We start from the raw sequence: 18,466 nt of genomic DNA on the forward strand, positions 1-18,466 counted from the left end.
CATTATTGGTGAGCAATGAGCTGAAAGACTGTTTCCTTTCTGTCTACCCTTTATGGAGCCACGGCTCTGTTGTAGTTGAGTGATTGTCTTCATCTCATGTTCATACAGTAAATGACTCCATCCCAGAAGATGGCATCACCACTGATCCTGTCTGTGTAGGTTCTCAGTCATCCAGGTCATAGTAGTCTAAGGAGCTTGCATCAAAAGCAACTTGACTTGATGTCTCACATGTTAATAGCGGGTCAAGTACCCGGGACTCTCCACCTTTTGGTTTTTCATCTGAAGAAGGCTCTTGGATAAGAGGTGAAACATCTTTAAAAAAAACTTGAAGTCCCTTCACCTTTATTTCAAGCTGCTTGGACTACAATTGATCCTGAATACTTTATGTTCCTCTCAGGTGAGATGTTTTATAGGCCAGAAGACATCAGTTTTGAATTTTGGAGGCTTTCAGTTCTTTTGGGTTCATTATAGGAGATCGTAAAACCACATCACTGTACATTACAGCATTATTGTAAAAGCTTATCCTACCATGAATTCATCAGTCTGGTAAAAGCTTTGTGAATTCTCTTTTTTTCTTATCATAGGGTTTGTTTTTATTCTAGGCCCCTAATGGCATTTTAAAGTTTTGCAGTGAATCTTGGGTAATGGTCCATTCACACCAAACATGACGTGAACTTTAGCCGTGATTTCTAAGAATGCCACCCATAGTAAAAGCAGAAATATGGTTTTATTTTTAATCCTAGAATCTATCAAATCCATCCAATATTTTCATCAGCTTCTTATCAGCAAACCTTTTCTCTACACTAAGTGTACAGCAGGCCACCAAATGACAACAGCGGTGGTTGCAAAAAGACTTCTGGTCCTGTAGAAGTCTAAAGGAAAACTGCTTCTTTCACTTTCGCTTTGCTGATGAGCTTATCGGCTCAGCTGCTCACATTGTTTTCTAAATCATAGTCATATCTTTTTTTCTTTCAAATATTATCCTTAATATGTTAATTTACCAGTGAACATGCAGTTTTATAGTCAGATCAACTTTTCCTCATCCCATCCAGTTTTTGCAGCCAAGGTGGCAACAATAAAAATCCTAATCTTAAGGCTTCAGAAACCAATGGGTAAAGTCTACCTTTTGTACTGATGCAGCCACACAGAATATTTGCTCCAAACAGACAGTATGATCAATAAAAAGTACAGGAAATCTCTAGTAACTATGATTTCACTCACTTTTCTCCAAGCACTCTCCTTTTATTCCTGTCTCTATAAAAGTGAAGTTGAAGCACACACGTCCAGCTGTGCTCCAATGGCATTGATAAGCTCGCCTTTAATTTCCAATCATCTGTGGCATCTGGAGGATCTGAGCATTTTCACAACAAACTATGAAGGGAATTTGCATCAGTTCATCAGAGTTTTACGGAGTCACCAGTTCATCTGCTGAGGTTTTGCAGATACGTGGCAACTAATCCTGCAAAGTTAAACAGGTGGTGGGGTACAGAAAGATATTTTACAAAAAAACGTTACTTGCCTACTGTTATACACAATTCTCTCAAAACATATCTTAAGTTTTAAAGTGCTTTTTTGGTAGCACTTTTTATTATAGCTCGGTCAAAATTATTGACCAATAATGCAATCATTATTGCATTATTTTTCTTCCTTATTACACTATTATTGCGGAGCTCTATTTCCATGTTATTACCCCCAGTTTTGGGGCTCTTATTATGCTATTACATAAGTTTCAGGCTAATATTACTCAGCTATAACCACTGTTGCTACATTATGTTACTTAAATAATACATAATTATTACTTTTGTAATTGCATAGTAATAACTTCGAAATCACCAAATTATTACCCTGTTCCCCTACTATTACCTATTTATTACCAAGCTGTAGAAAGTTCTACCGTTTCCCCCCCCCCCCCCCCCCCCCCCCCCCCCCCCCCCCCGCTGTTATTGAAGAAAACAATATTTGTTTTCTAAGAAGCAGCAGATGAAGATTTTATAAATGTGAATGCATTTTATATAACTCATAATATTCATAGAATAAACAATTAACATTAGAACATTTAGGAAGCTCTGTCACTGATATACAGTAACAGTATAGGTATGATAGGCAACAATTGTGTTACCAGATATTAGTGTATAGAAGTGTATTACAGTATAATATATGTATCACACAGCAACACACGGTAATCCACTGGTATTTTTCTGCAGTGTATTAGTTTCACTGTTTTACATTTGATGTGTGATACACTGAAACTATACCAGGGGTTCATAGTATAAAAGCCCTTCAAAGTATAAAATAATCCTTTATTCTTGCCACAATGGAGCAATTACACTGTTACAGCAGCAGTTCAAGAATAGAAGTGTTTTTTCTTTCTTTCTTTCTTTTTTGAAGTCCAAATGGTATTTGCGGGGCAGGTTTCCTTAAAAGGAAAACTATCATATGAACCAAGGAAAAAAACATGGACTGATGAAAAGTGGGAAGGGTGAGAGAGAGTCCAGATGCAGAGTGAGGGAGAGGAGTACGTGCGCAATGTGACCGTGATTGGGGCATTGCACTGTTTTTTGGGGTTTTTTGTTGTTGTTTTTTTCCTTGTTGAAAACATTTATTAGATAGCAGCTTGATATGAGTCAGACTCCATTTGTTTTCGGAGATGTTTTCCTCCCTGCTGCGCTGCTCAGTGTCCTTCATAGCTGGAGATCCTGCTGATCGCTGTAAAAACAAACAACCCTCCCTCACTCTCTCTCACTCACTCTCTTTCACTCTCACACACACACATGCGCACACGTGCACACACATACACACATAGCCTGGTGCGTACTGTCACACACTCCAGCTTTCTCACAGGGCATGTACTCGTTGCACAAACACAAATATGAACTGATGTTTTCTCGTGCTTTCGTCAAACAGCGCTGTAAACAGCGTTTCTTTGGGTTTTGTTTTTGGGTTTTTTGCAGCCAGTTTGTTGTTTGCATGTTCAGATGTAGGAACCGTCACCTTGATGTGAACTGGTCACACGTATGAGCCATAACAGAGTTTATTATAATGCTCTGATTGGGGGCAGGGGTTAGTGAAGGTCCTCTTATTTACTCAGAGCGGCACAGATTTACAGATTAGTAATTTATAGACAGTGTAAAGATAAACACACGCACATATGGAGGATATTTTGTTGATTGGTGCGTTTCCTTGTTGGCAGGAAAATATGGATGATGGCATGTTTAGTTTTGCCAGTTGCAAATTAATTTAATTGTAACGTCGCTGAGGTAATGTACGTATAAAAAAATAATTAATTTAAAAAAGAAGTTTATGATTATTAAAGCTGTTTAGCTGTTCAGGCCGATGGAGTCCCCAGGAGTCCTGAGCACCTTTTAAAGGAGGAGGGATGAAATCAATTAGACCAGCTTTTACTTTTAAAAGATACTTTAGAAGATGTTGCAATGTTTTAAAATTTACTTAATCTTTGCAGAGTTATATGCTAATATTAATGAAATTTATTACTGGGAATGGCTGAGGCTCAGAAGGTAAAGCTAGGTCATCTACTGCTTCTGTCTGCTTGGCAAAGTATGCTCGGGCACGATACTGGAACCCAAGTTTCTTTCCATGTCTTTATTGGCGAGTATGAATGTTAGATAGAAAGCACTTGGATTGATTTGTGTTCCCATTCATGTTCCTGCACTCAAAAGGTGAAAAAATCTACGATTGGAGGTTCGAAATGGTGGTGGAGTGAATTGTTTCGCCAGTGTTGAGTGATACACATTACAGCGTTGTTATATTTACATCTACCCATCCATCTGTCATAGGGAGAGTGAATTGGGGTTTCTGGTTTGGCAGCTTTGTCTTGGCAAAATATGAGTTGACTGGTCAACTTAGGGCTGAAGCTGCAACTGCTAACAGCACATGGCTGCTGTGGCCGGCAATCTTTTGCGTTTTGTGTGATGTTCATTGTTGATGAATAAGCACCTGATTGGTATGCACCTTTAAAAAAAAAAAAAGCCAGTGTAGCTTTGGTCCTTTCCTGATATATCTCTGTAAGGTGGGAGTTGAAGCTGGTGAACGTTTTCAGTGTGCATGGAACAGGTATTAAACCTCAACTTTAGATGCCGATTTGGATCATTTTCTTCAATATTCCAAATATGTCGCGGTTTTGCTTCCCAGTGCTCCTTTATTTTGGGACATCCAGCATTGATAAGGACCCAAATAAAAAGCTAAAATATGGAGACGCCAGAAGAAAGACTTCCCTTTATGTGTTTGCCTGTTGTCATGTTTTCATTGTACATGTTGTCACTTTGATTTGCACCAAAGCAGCTGAAATGGACTCAAACTAGTTTCTGATTCCTAACTGGTGCACTGATTATCATGTGGTACAGCCCTAGCACGGTCTCCCCCTGAAATTGACCTTGTGTGTGTGTGTGTGTGTGTGTGTGTGTGTGTGTGTGTGTGTGTGTGTGTGTGTGTGTGTGTGTCTTGCCATATCTCCTGCCTTAGATGCTACCTTTTTTGTACAGCTGACTCCCATCAGCAATTAAGAATGCTTAAGGCCAGAGAAAGGTGAGCTCTAGTGCCAGAGAGCCATGTTGGGTTGCAGCTAATGAGCTGTTGTGACCTGGCCCATTGTGTTACACTTGGTCGTAAAACAAGTGTTTCCTTTTTTTGAGCAGTGTTACATAGTTACAGCTCCAAATATTATTAACAGACTAATCCATAGACACAAGCTGTTAAATTTAGTGCACTTTAAAAGAACAGAGCTTTGTTGCAGGAGCTGAAAATGAAACTAAACGAGGATTAAGCATTTTAACTTAATGAATAGTTCTAAAACCTTACATTATTTGTTTTGGGGGGGGGGGGGGTGTTATAAAGACATTCTGATGAGAACACACAGTGTTCCCTTCACAGTACAAACAGGCTCAGTGAGTGATGGACAGAAGTTTCCATGTATAGGACCATGGTAAATAAGCAGAGACCTTTCCCTATTTATCTCCCTGGGCGTCTCTGCCGGAGACACTGGAGCCAGTCACCGGGTATTTTCTGTCTCCTGACCTTGGCCAGGTGACGTAGCTGTGCCTCTATCTGTTGTCATGTGGCGTTTTCTCTTACAAACACACACACAAAAACAGCACAGAATTGCTGGCTATCATTTTATTTGCCTCTACTATGAAGACAATGTTGAAGAAGTGTGTCAGGATGGGCTTCACTTTCCTCACTTCCCCTCTTTCTCTTCTCTCTATGGTCATCCAAGCCAAACAAGCAGTCAGTGGGAGTCTGTGTGTGTGTGTGTGTTTTGCTGGACAGCAGGAGACAGAGCACTGGGTTCATGGGAATAGTGTGTGTGTGTGTGTGTGTGTGTGTGTGTGTGTGTGTGTGTGTGTGTGTGTGTGTGTGTGTGTGTGTCTCACGTTGGGCTCTGTTGAGGCCGGAGGTAAGACACAGAAACTCATCTGAAGTAATTGGAAACAGACACACACACACTAAAACAGGGCCTTACCTCTGTGTGCATGAACTGCCACAAGCAAATATACGTGGATAATCACACAAAACACACATATAGGGACACATTAATAAATCTAGCACATATACACAGGAGTGCATTCTCTCTATCTGACTCACACAGGACCATTAATCAAAGACAGAGTAGCCTTTGTCTTCATATAAACAAAAGTATACTCCTACTGCACATTGGCTCAGTTCGTGTATGTGTGTTTTGTTTGTTGCCAGCAGACTTTGTGAAGTCTTGTCTACTAATGTACATCTAAGCCACTAAAGAGGCTCCATTCAAAACAAGACTTCTAAGTGACTGCAACATCAACGCAGGAATCATTAGGGGATGCTAACTGAACGCCAACTCGAGGGGGCCAAGCTGACATTTTTTTTTTTTTCGGGGGGGTAATTTAAGCCAAAGGAGCAAATGTGACAGTAGAAAGTTGATAATGAAGGTTTAGGAAGTCCAAAACAAACAAAAGAAGAAGCCAGATATTCACTGACTGCAGTCTGCTTATAAAGTTTTCTACTTTTTCTCATTGTATGTAAATGTAAACTGAATCCTTCTAAAGCTGTAACCATGGGACTGCGAAATGAAGTTGAGTTTTAGGTTTAGTCGTTGTTTTAGTGTTGTCTTTGTTTATCCGTCCATCTAAAACTCATTCAAGGCTCTAGGGCAGTAGTAGGCATCAACACCTCCTTCTCCCCTGCAACCTTGTCCTGCTCTACTAAAGATTTTTAATTATTATAATATGGACGGTAGTGGTCAGAAGTAGGGCTGGGTATCGTCACTGATTTCTAGAATCGATTTGATTCCGATTCACAAGGACCCGAATCAATTCAATCCACGATTCAATTCGATTTGATTCGATTTAAATCTGGGAAATTTTGCCTCAGACAGTCAGAAATATTATAATTCAGATCAGTACATTTACATATTTTGTATCTATAAAAAGGAAGCTGATACTCGCAAGACTTTATGTGAACATCATTTTGCACAACTCTGTTGCTTGTGAAGCTCGCACACAAGAATTTCACTCACATGTGCTGTACCAATGTACCTGCACATGTGATGTGACAATAAAAGTGATTTGATTTGATTTGACATCACAGCAGATGCCTTTGTGTCAAAGTAGCTGAAGATAAAACACAGAAAAACATGAAGGTGGTTTTCCTGCCCTGGAATTTTATAAAAATATTCTGCAGTACATCAAAAACGAAAGAAAACCATTAATCAACATATGAACATTACCTCTGAAGTTACAGCAGTTTTATTAGAGACACGGCTAAGCGTTTTGCATTTTGCATCATTTTAAAAAGTTTACATTTGTTCAGTATTGAACAGCAGAAATTAGGTTTTCTTTTGGGAAGTAAGTAAAAGGGAAAAAAACAGCGGCCGACAGCCTGTAAACAACGGTAGACTTGTGCGTAACAAGCAAGCGAATAATGCAGAAAACAGATTTTCAGACGGGAAACTGTTCTTGAAGTACAGAGAGAGAGAGAGAGACAGAGACAGCGAGCTGTGCATGAAGTGTGATTTTATCGTGGTGGAAACAAAATAGCAAAAGTAAAAGTGAATTCATGATGATGTTTTTGTGAAGTGTAGTTTGACTCTTCTTTTGCTGCTGGTTCAGTCAATTTTGTTTGGAGAGAGATTCAATTCAATTCAATTTTATTTATATAGCGCCAAATCACAACAAAAGTCGCCTCAAGGCGCTTCATAGATACAGAGAAAAACCCAACAATCATATGACCCCCTATGAGCAAGCACTTTGGCGACAGTGGGAAGGAAAAACTCCCTTCCCACTGTCAAACTAACAACTTTAGAATCACCGCAAAAAGGGCGTAAACACAAAGCACGGACCCGCCGAAACATCAGAATCAGCGAGCTGTCGGCTTTCAGCCCCGACCGTGTCCATGCCTTTGGATGAGAAAGGCGACATCTCACTGATTCTGATCCGTCGGCGGGTCCGCGCTTTGTGTTTACATCTTTGTGCAGAATCTGTGTACCTGCTCTCATTTACTGTTATAGCTGTTTGGTGGTTGTTGAAATTTGGTGAGGTTTAACCTGAGATTCTGGCGTTTCGGGCAAAATAAATTAATATTAAAAATGAATCGATTCAGGATTTTAATGAATCGATATCACGTTATCCAAGCCAGAATAAATCGATTATCAAAACCCACCCCTAGTCAGAAGTGAGGTTTAGCAAGTTCAGAATGGACATTTCAAACTCTTAAAAAGTCAAAACTGAACTTTGAAGATTTCTAAGGGGACCAGCTTTGTTGCATTTCAGGAAACGTTCCTATTTCCACACTGATAAAACTAAGACAATTTCATTTTATTGTCCTTTTAATCTAGTCTATTTTGTCTTTTTTCAGATATGTATCTGTAAAACTGCAGAAACTCATTAAATCAAATCATTAAATGGTCTCACAGGCAGATTGGTGAGCCACGCTGAACCTAGCATCCCTGCACCGAAGACTATTACAGTTGTTGGTTGGTTTGATTTTACTTGAGTACTCGGACGCTTTTGCAGAGCGCCTGAGCCTTTGCCCATCCAAGCTGTCAGGATAGACGCGTTACACCCCGGACAGGCTGAGCAGCAAACCTTTGTGCGTCAGTTCAACGCCGAAGTGCCAAAAGCTGCAGTACTTGAGTCCTTGAACAGGATCACTCAACCCTGTTTTTCTTTTCTTTTACGTGATTATCTGACAAATTGAGGCTCTATGATACTACAAGGTTTTTGACTGTTGATCAAACAAATCTAAGCCCCAATTCACTGTTTCCTGATATCTTATTAACTTAATAATCTTTTCTTACCATTTTAACCCTCATCTTCACTTAATCTCCGTCGTTTTGCTACATGTCCCACTCCTCTGCATTAGACCTCAGCTTGGCTCGCTCAGCGTGTTTCTGCTGAGTCCTCAGAGTCCAAGGCTTTCACAACAGTCACTGCAAACGGACTGACGCACTTGTGGTCAGACCTGGCCTCAGAGTTTGCTTAGCTCTCATGGCACTGAGTCATGGCCCCAAACTGACGTGCTCTGGTTTTAACTTCTGGTTGAACCCACTCTCTGGGTTTCCACCTGTTTCTTTTTTTCAATTGGCTGACACCCGGTTCTGCCTGAAATGCCAGGAGCCTTTGGTATTTGCTGAAATACTCTGAGTTGTTTTTTTTGTTTTTTTTTTATTCAAGTTGGCAAAGCCCAGGCTGTCTTAGCAGAGGCTTGACTGATTTGTGGTTCCTCTTCTGTGTTATGCATTACATTTTCCTTCTGTACAGGCTTCAGAATCTCGTATATTTTTTTGTTTGTGTTGATCCAGCTCCCAGACAACACAGGAGGGAAAAAAGAATCCGAGAATATAAACAACATGTGTCTATATGAAAAATGTGTTTCTTTGCTTGAGGGATCAGTCTGTTAATCAGTGCACTGCTTTGGTCCAGATGGAAATATCTCAACAAATACTGGACGGATTACCATGAAATTTTGCACAGTGTCTAAAGAATTGAATCCTACTGGCTTTTGGTGCTCAATGGGCAATTGGATGGAGTGTCATGAAATAAGTGCCGTATAGACCTTTTAACTAACATCATTAAAAATATCCCCAGACTCATTGGCCCTTCTTCATGGGGAAGTACTAATCTTTGAGCTTCCTCTTTCATATGCAGTGATGGATGGAACCACGTTATGCTTCCTTGCTCTTTGACCACAGTGAACACTTTCCTGATGACTTCATGGCCGAAATTCCAAATTTCAGATCAAACTGAATAGAGTATTAAATACCATATTGTTCGGACCATAAGGCACCGTATTATAAGGCGCATTAAGCAAAACAAAACAGTCAGATAAGTCAAACTTTACTCAACTCATTCTCCTTGCTTCCTCCACTTCCGTACCATTGATTCATTAATGTTGAATTCTCTCGCCGCTGCTCTGTTCCCATGTTGTTGCAGTATATTAATGACTAACTGCTGTTTAGTTTTCTCTCTTCATTTATGTTGGGAATGATAGCAGAGCTGTATGTTTTAATTGTTTCAGAAATCTCTCAGTAAGAACATGATATATCATGTTTAGGTGGAAACTAGCGAGCTAACTTCCTGCTAACTTCTAACTCCGTTGAATTTTATACATTCTGTTTTCATAGATGCCTGGATGTTAAACTTAATTTTTACACCTGATAAAGCAGCAACGCTGATCATTTTATTAAAGATGAAAGAATTTAGACAGTTTTTAACTCTCAGTGATGCTGCAGTGTTCGTTTGACTTTGGGACCTGAAGCCAACGGAGTTTTGGACCCAGATTATTCCACGAGGCTCCTGATTATGGTAGCTGTAAGGCTCCGACAATCCACCAAGCGGTGCGGCTCGGTAGCTTACCAAAGTGGTGCTAAAACATTTTCCACAGATTTTTGAGCGCCGTGTACCAAATCAGTTCGAGGTCAGTAAGCACAACTAGAATTCATACATAAGGCGCAGTGGATTATAAGACGCACTGTTAAGGATTTTAAGTGTGCCTTATAATGTGGAAAATACAGTGCATGTTTTACTTATTATGGTCATTCTAAGAGTCACGTAGGAGGATTCTCCAAGATATTGGCTAATGACTTGTCAATCACAAGTTTCTTTTGTTTTTTGTTGGTTTTTTTGGCCAGTAAGCTTCACAGTCAGGTCCACCCCTCACTTGCCTCATCCAGTTTCAAGACCTCTAGGTGGTGACACAGACCTTCACTCAAGACTTGATAATGGGTCTTTGCTAACTTGTAACAGCTGCAGTCAGACAGAAACCCAGAGCAATAATAATTTTGCAAAACTTAAATACTATTTAGGCTTTGCGCTTTTCTATTAAGAAACTAGAAGCCTTTCAAATGAACTTTCCTGCATTTTGGTCTCCTGGTACAGGATTTGTAAATTCCTGAAAATGTAGCATGTGAGCGTTAGAAGTGAATTTGCCCCTGCCCCCAACACTAAACTGCTGAGTTAATCTCTAAGCTGTTGGAGTAAATTTGTGGAAGCAAGTTATGCAAGCTCCTCATAAGTGTCCAGCCGTGGCCTGAGTTTCAAACCCAGAACTGTGTGGCTGGCTTTACAGGAACAAAGCCAGAAAGAATGGAAAGAGATATCTTGATATGGTTGAGAAAAACAGAAATGATGGTCAAAAACTGGAAGGAAGTGTGTCCTTTTTTAACCACTGTTTTGAATTGATTTCACTGTTATGTTTAAAAAAAAGATCCCTGAAAGCCTGTGTAAATATTCGTCACCAGTCAGTTCAGTTCTTCAAAGTCCAAACAGACCCCGAAACTTTCCAGGAAAGCAGCTGCATTCTCCAAAAAAAGAGGAAAAAAACAAAGACAAAGAAGACAGAGTGTATTTTGGCACTCTGCTGCAGTGACTCTGGGCAAATGTGATGAACACATGACTGTGAATAAGAAAAATGAAGTATTATTTCAAAATCGGAAAATGCAAAACCTTACGATGTGATCTGTGTGTGTATGTGTGTGTGTTTAGTTTTTTACAGAATACGGACCAGACTACTCGCTGGAGATCAGTCCGAGCTGTAGACCAGACCGCAACGACACCAAACACCTGGACCAGGTCATCAGCACCATCAAAGGTGTGCATGTCATGTGTATGTGTTTGGGTTGGATGCACAGGTGTGCCTGTTTGTGAGGGTGTGGAGCGTAAACAGGTGTGTGTTTGTGTTGCACTGAACCCTGGCTCATCTGAGGCCCTTTGGTCTCTCCACGGCTCTTTTAAAGTGCAGTTTCATGTGTCTGCTCTTGTTTCTATACGTCTCTGTGTGGGATGAAAGTATGTCATCTTCTCTCTTTGTGTCCTCTCTGTGGCTTTTTAACGTCCTTTTGTATGTGTGTGTGAATATGCACAATATGTCTATGACCCCTGCTCGAGTCTGGCTCTTGATACATGTGGTATTTTTTTTCCTTTTTCTGCATCTTCCTCTCTATATGTGCCTTTATGTTTGTATGTTCGTGTTCCCGTGTGTGTGTGCAGCCTTGTGGTTAAGCCTGAAGTCGGGTCTTTGGTCTCAGTGCTGACAGCCCACAGCTCTCAGGAGAAATCGTCCAGCAGGGTGAAATTTAGGCGAAAAGTTGAGCGAAGGGAGAATTATTGTAAGGAGGTGAGGTCAGGAAGCGACACGTCGGCAACCATGTCAGACGTTTCGCCGCACACAGCCACACATCCGAAAAGGAAAACAAAATCTGAGTTTGATCATTCGGCGTCTCCGGGGTATAAAAGTGTGAACCGTAGAGTGACAGGAAATCCTCCTTTCCTTCCTTTTCCTCAGTGAAATCTTATATTTTAAACAGCGGTTATCCATTCTGGTAAGTTATGGTGAGGTGAGTTACCGACCAAATAAAAGGCACTCACAATATTGTGGGAATAGTAAAATCCTACCAAGATCAGGTCACGTCACAGTGATCCATGTCGGAAAGTATAAAACAGACTAATAATTATCATAGTTTCAGTGTGATGGAAATGGATTTATAGTAGGACACACCACAAAAAGTAAAAGCTTTGAAAGTCACTGTCTGCACTCTTCTTCAGTATTACCAGCGTTTGCTCACAGTTATCTTTACAATAGAAAAGAGAAAGAAGATATTTATTTCATTAGCAAAAACGTCTGTCCACACGGCATTCGTTCATTCAGTCAGCATCAGGTGGCAATGTTTAAATGCTTAAACTGCAATTCCTGTAGGCATTGATCCTCATTGACTCCAGTGTTAAGATGCCCTGCGTTAGAGGAGAAATAAGCATGCTTACAGCCTGTTGTGGTCTCTATAGTTGTTTGGTGGATTTTTATACCAGTTTGTTTTCGGACTGACATAAGGGAATGTACAATAAGGTGGAAAAACTCAAGGTACAAATATGTTTGTCCTTGGAAAAAAAATGACCAAACCAAAGAGACCAAGGCTCAGTCATAAAGGGCTGATGAGGTTTTATCGTCGCCCCGCAGGGCGGGCAGGTGGCATGGACACCCAAGTTTGCAAATGTGAGAACTTGAGGATTAAGTAATATGGGATTTTTAAATTCATGCAATAGGTGCAGCTATTAAAAATCTCTGACAATTTAATTTCAGAGACCTCGGCCTGAAGGTCAACTTCAGAGGTCAAGTTTTCTGAAAGTCTTGTGAAGAAAGAAGGAAGTCACCTAGGAATACCACACCTGCATCTACCAGAAGGCAGGAGTATTACTGGCAGCCGCCAGTATTTTTTTACCATGATCCTCTACCCATCTGTGGCTCTGAGAAACTCTTTTTATACCCTATCATGTTACCGACCTCTTGCCAATTAATCTAATTAGTCTCATCCTAATCTCATTTTAAGTGGAGGTTCTGTGATGTAAATCAGTGAAAGTGAAAAATAGCAGGCAGCTAGCAACCAAGTCGTTTCCCATTTGTCATTCACTGCAGCTAAGCCCCCAAAAATTGTAATTCTTTCAGAATTCAGTGGAGTGAGTTACATAAAATCCACCCACCTGTGCAGTTTTATAATGGGTAAATTGGCTATAGAGACCGCAACAGTTTTTTTTATTGTTTTTTTTTCCACCATGTTTGTTTATTTCAGCTCTAAGGCTGAACTTTTTAACATAGAAGTCTACAGGGAAGACGGTGAAGAAGCTTCTCAGATGAGAGGTGAAACGTCTTAAACCAACTTAAAGAAGTCCAGACGCTTTTCTTTGCAAGCTCCTTTGACTACGATGACCTGGATTACTGAGAACCTTCACAGACATACAGGGAATATGTCTTCTTCTTTTAAGTCTAGAGGAACAGCTCTTTTTTATATTAATGCATTGGCTTCGTTTTCAGTCCTACTTGGTTTCTACCTGTTAATGCTCTCGGCAATCATCTGCCCAGTTAAGTCCAAACTCAAATCCACTCGCTGGAAAGGAAGTTTGTTTATGGAAATCTGCGGATCAGTGTGAATGGAAATCCAGAACAGAGAGAAAATTGTGCGTTCTCAAATTTTTACCCTCAGTCGACTGGACATGGTATCAATTAGTATCTAAACCTTCATACATTTAAACAAGTCATCTGACTGTAGCAAATGACAAAAAGCCTTCTGGACGTGGAATAGGTTTATCCAAACAGCATTAAATCCTCAGCTTTGAAAAACTTCAGGTCACATCAAATCAGGGGAGGCGAGGGGGGATCGGGAGTCTGTTTGCCGAAATCCAGTTGGTCTGTTGGCTCGCATTAAATCATCACAACTGGAGGGGCTGAAAGTATCGCTCTTTTCCAGTCATACGGCTTTTATTAGAGCCAACAGAGGGAACCGGTGAGTGGACGGATGGAGGGAATAAAAGGGAGAATAAATGAATGCAGACGAGCCAAAGATGAGAGAAGCAAGTGAAGTTTATGTTTGGCTCCTGCATCCCATGTGCCTCCTCTGTGTTTGATCAGATCCCTCATTCGCCGTTAGCTCCCGCTGAGGACAGAAAATGAAACGGTTAACTCTGTCAAGTTTATACTTTCGGCTGAATTCTGACGTTTCTACTTCTTAAATTTATTTTAAAAACTTCTGCATACATTTTGCAGTTGAGCTAATTATGTTTCATTTTTTATAAATCCAGAGAATTTCCTATCCCTTTTTCCCTCCTTTCTCTGATCTCTCTCCTGGTTTCAAATTGTCAAATCTGTTTTATGTCGCTTTTTTTGTTTTCTTTTTTTCTCCTCCTCCTCTGTCTGTCGCTTCTGCTCTCTGTCACATTTATTGTTACCACACAGCACCATAATCCCAGTGGGCAGTCTGCGTGTTACAATTTTAAACACTGGATGTTGTCTGTTTCCCAAAAAGAAAGCCCAGCGTGTTTGCTAACTTAACTTATGCACACACACGAGCGCTGAATAAAGGATAGCCTACAACACACACACACCTCAAGCAAACATGTCTGCATGACATCGTCGGGCTGGATAAGTGTTTCTTGGGTTTGGAACAAACTGCTGCTTATAAACATCGGTTTCTCTGAGAAACTGGGCAGAGTGGGAGTGTACGTATGTTTGTGTGCCCACATCTGCTCTTTCAGCTCGCACGAATGGATACAAATTTTAAAGTGGTAATCTCCAAAAGCCACCGTCGCTCCGTTTTTCACTCGCCATGTGTCAGCTTCTGATCCCATATGTTAAACCATGACTGTACGTATGCATGACGTACAGTCATGTACGTATGCATCGTGGCCAGTTTGAGCCCACAGAACACTGTCATGTTGGCAGGTATTTACAGAGATGCGAGGCGTACATATGGCTCATTTCATGAAAAATAAGACAGTGTGTCTCATCTGCAAAATCTCTCCTTCACATTATGAATGTTTTTACAAGGGGGATGCTGTTTTCAGCATGATATCCCAGCTGGTGGTTGTTAGCACTGTTGCCTCACAGCAGGAAGGTCCCGAGTCTGACTTCACCATCTGTGTGGCGTTTGCATGTTCTCCCTGTGTTTGTGCTTGTTCTCACCGGGTACTCCGGGTTCCTCCTACAGTTAGGTTAACTGGTCACTGTAAATTGCCCATAAGTATGAATGGTTGTCTGTCTTTCTGTGTTAGCTCGGCCCAGGATGTACCCCACCTCTCGGCCTATGTTAGCTGGAGTAGCCCCCCTGCTACTCTGATAAGGACAAGCAAAGAGAATGGATGGATAGAGGGGTGAATCCCAGCAGTCATAGGCCCAGATGTGGGTACACCCTAAAATAGCTCGCCAGTCTATTCTAACACTAATATAGAGAGACAGAACCATTCACACCTACGCCCAGCTTAAACTCACCAATTAGTTTAACAATAATGTCTTTGGACTCTGGGAGGAAGCTGGAGTAGCTGGCACAGGAAGAACCATCTTTTTTTAAAATTATTATTATTATTTTGGGGGGTTTCTGACATGATGTCATGCGTACAATCTCAGTAGTTGTCCACCTTGAAACTTCAGCATGATGTGAAACAGGTATTCCCCAACATGTTGACACACTTTCCTGGAGGTTTCCAGCTCTCATTGGGTGAAACCGATTACAAAAAAGTTGTTGCAGCAAAAATCATCCTAGCAGTTGCTTTGGTTACCAGCAGGTTGCCACGGTTGCCTGTAGTTTCTCATGTCTCACATGTTTCACATGTCTGGAAAACCTTTGTACTATTGTCACCCTTCACTTACTGGTGTTGTCACATCAGAGGATTTGTAGCAACACAGCCTAATTCATACCAGCACATATTCCCCAAATCAGCATGAGGGGTCAAGCTAGGTCAGGTTTTTAGCAAAAACTAAAATACTATTTGAGCTTTTTGTCCAGAAGCAGTTCTAAATAATGATTTTTACACTTTTAGCTCCACTGAGTCCTGTTCAGTGAGAACTATCCCACAAATGTCTCCTAATTTTCGGCCAAGTCTTGGGGTCGAGGGGGCAGCAGACTAAGCAGAGATGGCCTGACCTGCCTCTCCCTCATCCAGCTCCTCCGGCTCTTGTGGCCAATAAATAGAGTCCAGGTTTAAGGCGCTACGACGTTGGTGTCATTTTTCAGACCCAGACTGTCATGAAAGTAAAGTATCTCCATGCCACTTAATGAAAACTTGCAAAAACTAAAAATGTGAGATGTCAGCGTTTCTTACCGTCTTTGCAACCCAGTCCGTTTGCGTGCGTACTTGTGCTGCAGTAGAAGCAACAATTGAAAACATTCAGATGTTACTCAGCTTTTCCTGTGGCTTCCCTCCCGTCACGCACTCGGAGGCTTTATTAATTAAAATGTGATTTTTATGAGGTGAGTGTCCAAGGCTGCGGCAGCTGTCAGGCTGTTTGTGCATTCACGGTTCTGGGTTTACAAGGCCAGTAGTGTGATTTCCCCAGAGAGTGCTTGTTTGTGTGTAAACTGCCAGCCTCCCCGTGTAACAGTGCCTTATCTGCACACTTCTGCAGGGAAATATTGCAGCACCTTTACATTTTGATTACGATTACGCCTTCAGTCGTTAATTCTCCACTCTGTTGACGCAAAATAAGATGCATGTGTTGCGGGAAAGAGAGATTGTACGAACACGCCTGTAAAATACACACAAACATGCACAGTATAGATGCTTCCACGGACGCTGTGATATGGAGTAAACATCAGAGCCCACGGTGGACTCTGGTAACTTTACCAGATTTAAATATCTACATCTGGAAAAGAGGGACAGGCACTTTTATCAAGTCTAAACCAGCCAAACAGCGGAGCCAGAATAAAGGAAGAGGGCACATTAATTACAGTCCGAATCTAATCAATATTTCTAACCACAGATGTCCTGTTGTTGAAAGTCCGCTTGTGCCTGCTGTTCCTCTTTTTGATGGACTTTTCCTGTTTTTAGCACACATCATGATTTTTGAGTTTCCCCTCGTCACAGCAGGAGGAGAGGAAAAAAACTGCATTGTGAGCAACAATTTCCCATAAAATAAGTCAGCAGCTTCTCAATCGGGGTCTTTTTTTTTGTTTTTTAAAGTCGAGATAGTAGCAACATGACTCACATGTAGCCACACCTCCTTTTGTACCTGTAATTTCCTTTAAATGCCACCTGGCTTTAGTTAGATAAAGGGAAAGTTCCTTAAAATAAAAACATGCGACAGAGACACTTTCCTGTGTGAGGGCAACAAACACCTAAAATTAGACCAACTGTGCTGACTTCATCAGATTTAGGTGCGTGTGATCTGCTCCGTGCTCTGTCCGCCCTGTAGTCTCGCCACGATTGCCAATAATCAATACCATTGCCGCCAAGGCAGAGACGGGAGGAAGAGGAGGAGGTTAAGGTGCTCCAGTGAGGTTAGTGCTGTCCAGCCTCCATAATGCAAACTGTGTGGCCCCAGGACACACACACACACACACACACACACACACACACACACACACACACACACACAGAGCAAGCAGAGCCTCGTTCACACACAACAATGAATTATTTAGCCACAGTAGTTATTAACAGGATTGGACAGGCATCAGCTGAACACCTCACACATTATTAAAGTGTAATACAGTTCCACACCAGCAAATAGATCAGACTTTCTTATTTAATCGGATTATACAGTTCCAACCCTATCCAGAGCAATGTAGCATAACGCTTTTCATTAGCGGGGGTGCAGATTTTGTCAGTTTCTTTCACAGAGGAATTAAAGGGGCGAAGGAAAAAAACACGTCAATGACCAAAGTGAGCTGACTGATGGCCAACGTGCTTTTTGAATGTCTTTGAATTTAACTGAAAAGCAATCCATATCTAAGCTTACATGCTTCTATGTAACATTCAGTCGGATGAACACATCGAGGGTGGCTTGGGGTTCACATCCCACAAAGGGGCGCGTACTCAACTCTGCTGCTCAACCCATAAATGCATTTTCCTTACAAATGTGGTACCATTTAAAGTGACAAAGGGTTGCTACAACCAGGATATAATCCACCAAATGCAAATTTCCTTGCTTTTTGTGCTAAGTATGCATTAGTATGTGTTGCTTTTCCTTGTGGAGTCTGGCCAGCATCAGCACCGCTGGCACAAACAGTCCTCCTCCTTTGCATCCACACGCCTGTGAAAGATGTGGTTGCACATCACTGTGGATGAGTAGTGATGGGTTGGATTACTCTCACGGCCAGTCGTTGTCTACAGATTTGTGCCCCCATCATTCATGTCTGCGTGTCGTAAAATAGCGAGGCGAAGAATAAAACGGAGAGGACGCAGCCCCACTAAGTGGCGGGTGGCGTCGCAACGTCTTAGAGCCCACAGGTGAAAATGGGTGTTTAAATGTTTAGTCAACTGGTCATTAAATGTGTTTTATGTAATATAAGCATATACAAAATGAGGAAATGGATAATTGGCCCCTTTTATTGCTGAGAAAGGGGAAATAAAAACATTAGGCTTAAACACTGGCAATGCCACGGTAACCAAGTCGCTCTGTTATTGTGGGGTTATGTTAGAAACTGCTGGATGACCACATTGTGGCTCTGGGAATGTTTTTTTTAGGCCAGATGACCCCGTGTTTGTGTTTTCTT

At 41.3% G+C, this 18,466-nt stretch overlaps 1 protein-coding gene across 2 annotated transcripts in view; it reads left to right on the forward strand.

Annotated features, from left to right (window-relative positions):
- hdac8 (histone deacetylase 8) overlaps positions 1-18,466 on the forward strand; it is a 38,961-nt gene that overhangs the window by 18,548 nt on the left and 1,947 nt on the right. For both annotated transcript variants that reach the window (XR_013096516.1, XM_004573395.3), the window contains exon 10: positions 10,977-11,082. Coding sequence is in view for 1 of the 2 variants with exons in the window: in XM_004573395.3 (XP_004573452.1) it covers positions 10,977-11,082 (106 nt within the window). In the remaining variant the exon portion in view is untranslated. Of the gene's footprint in view, positions 1-10,976; positions 11,083-18,466 lie in introns of those variants that run through there.

Source organism: Maylandia zebra, linkage group LG3, assembly GCF_041146795.1.
Source record: "Maylandia zebra isolate NMK-2024a linkage group LG3, Mzebra_GT3a, whole genome shotgun sequence".
NCBI lineage: Eukaryota > Metazoa > Chordata > Actinopteri > Cichliformes > Cichlidae > Maylandia > Maylandia zebra.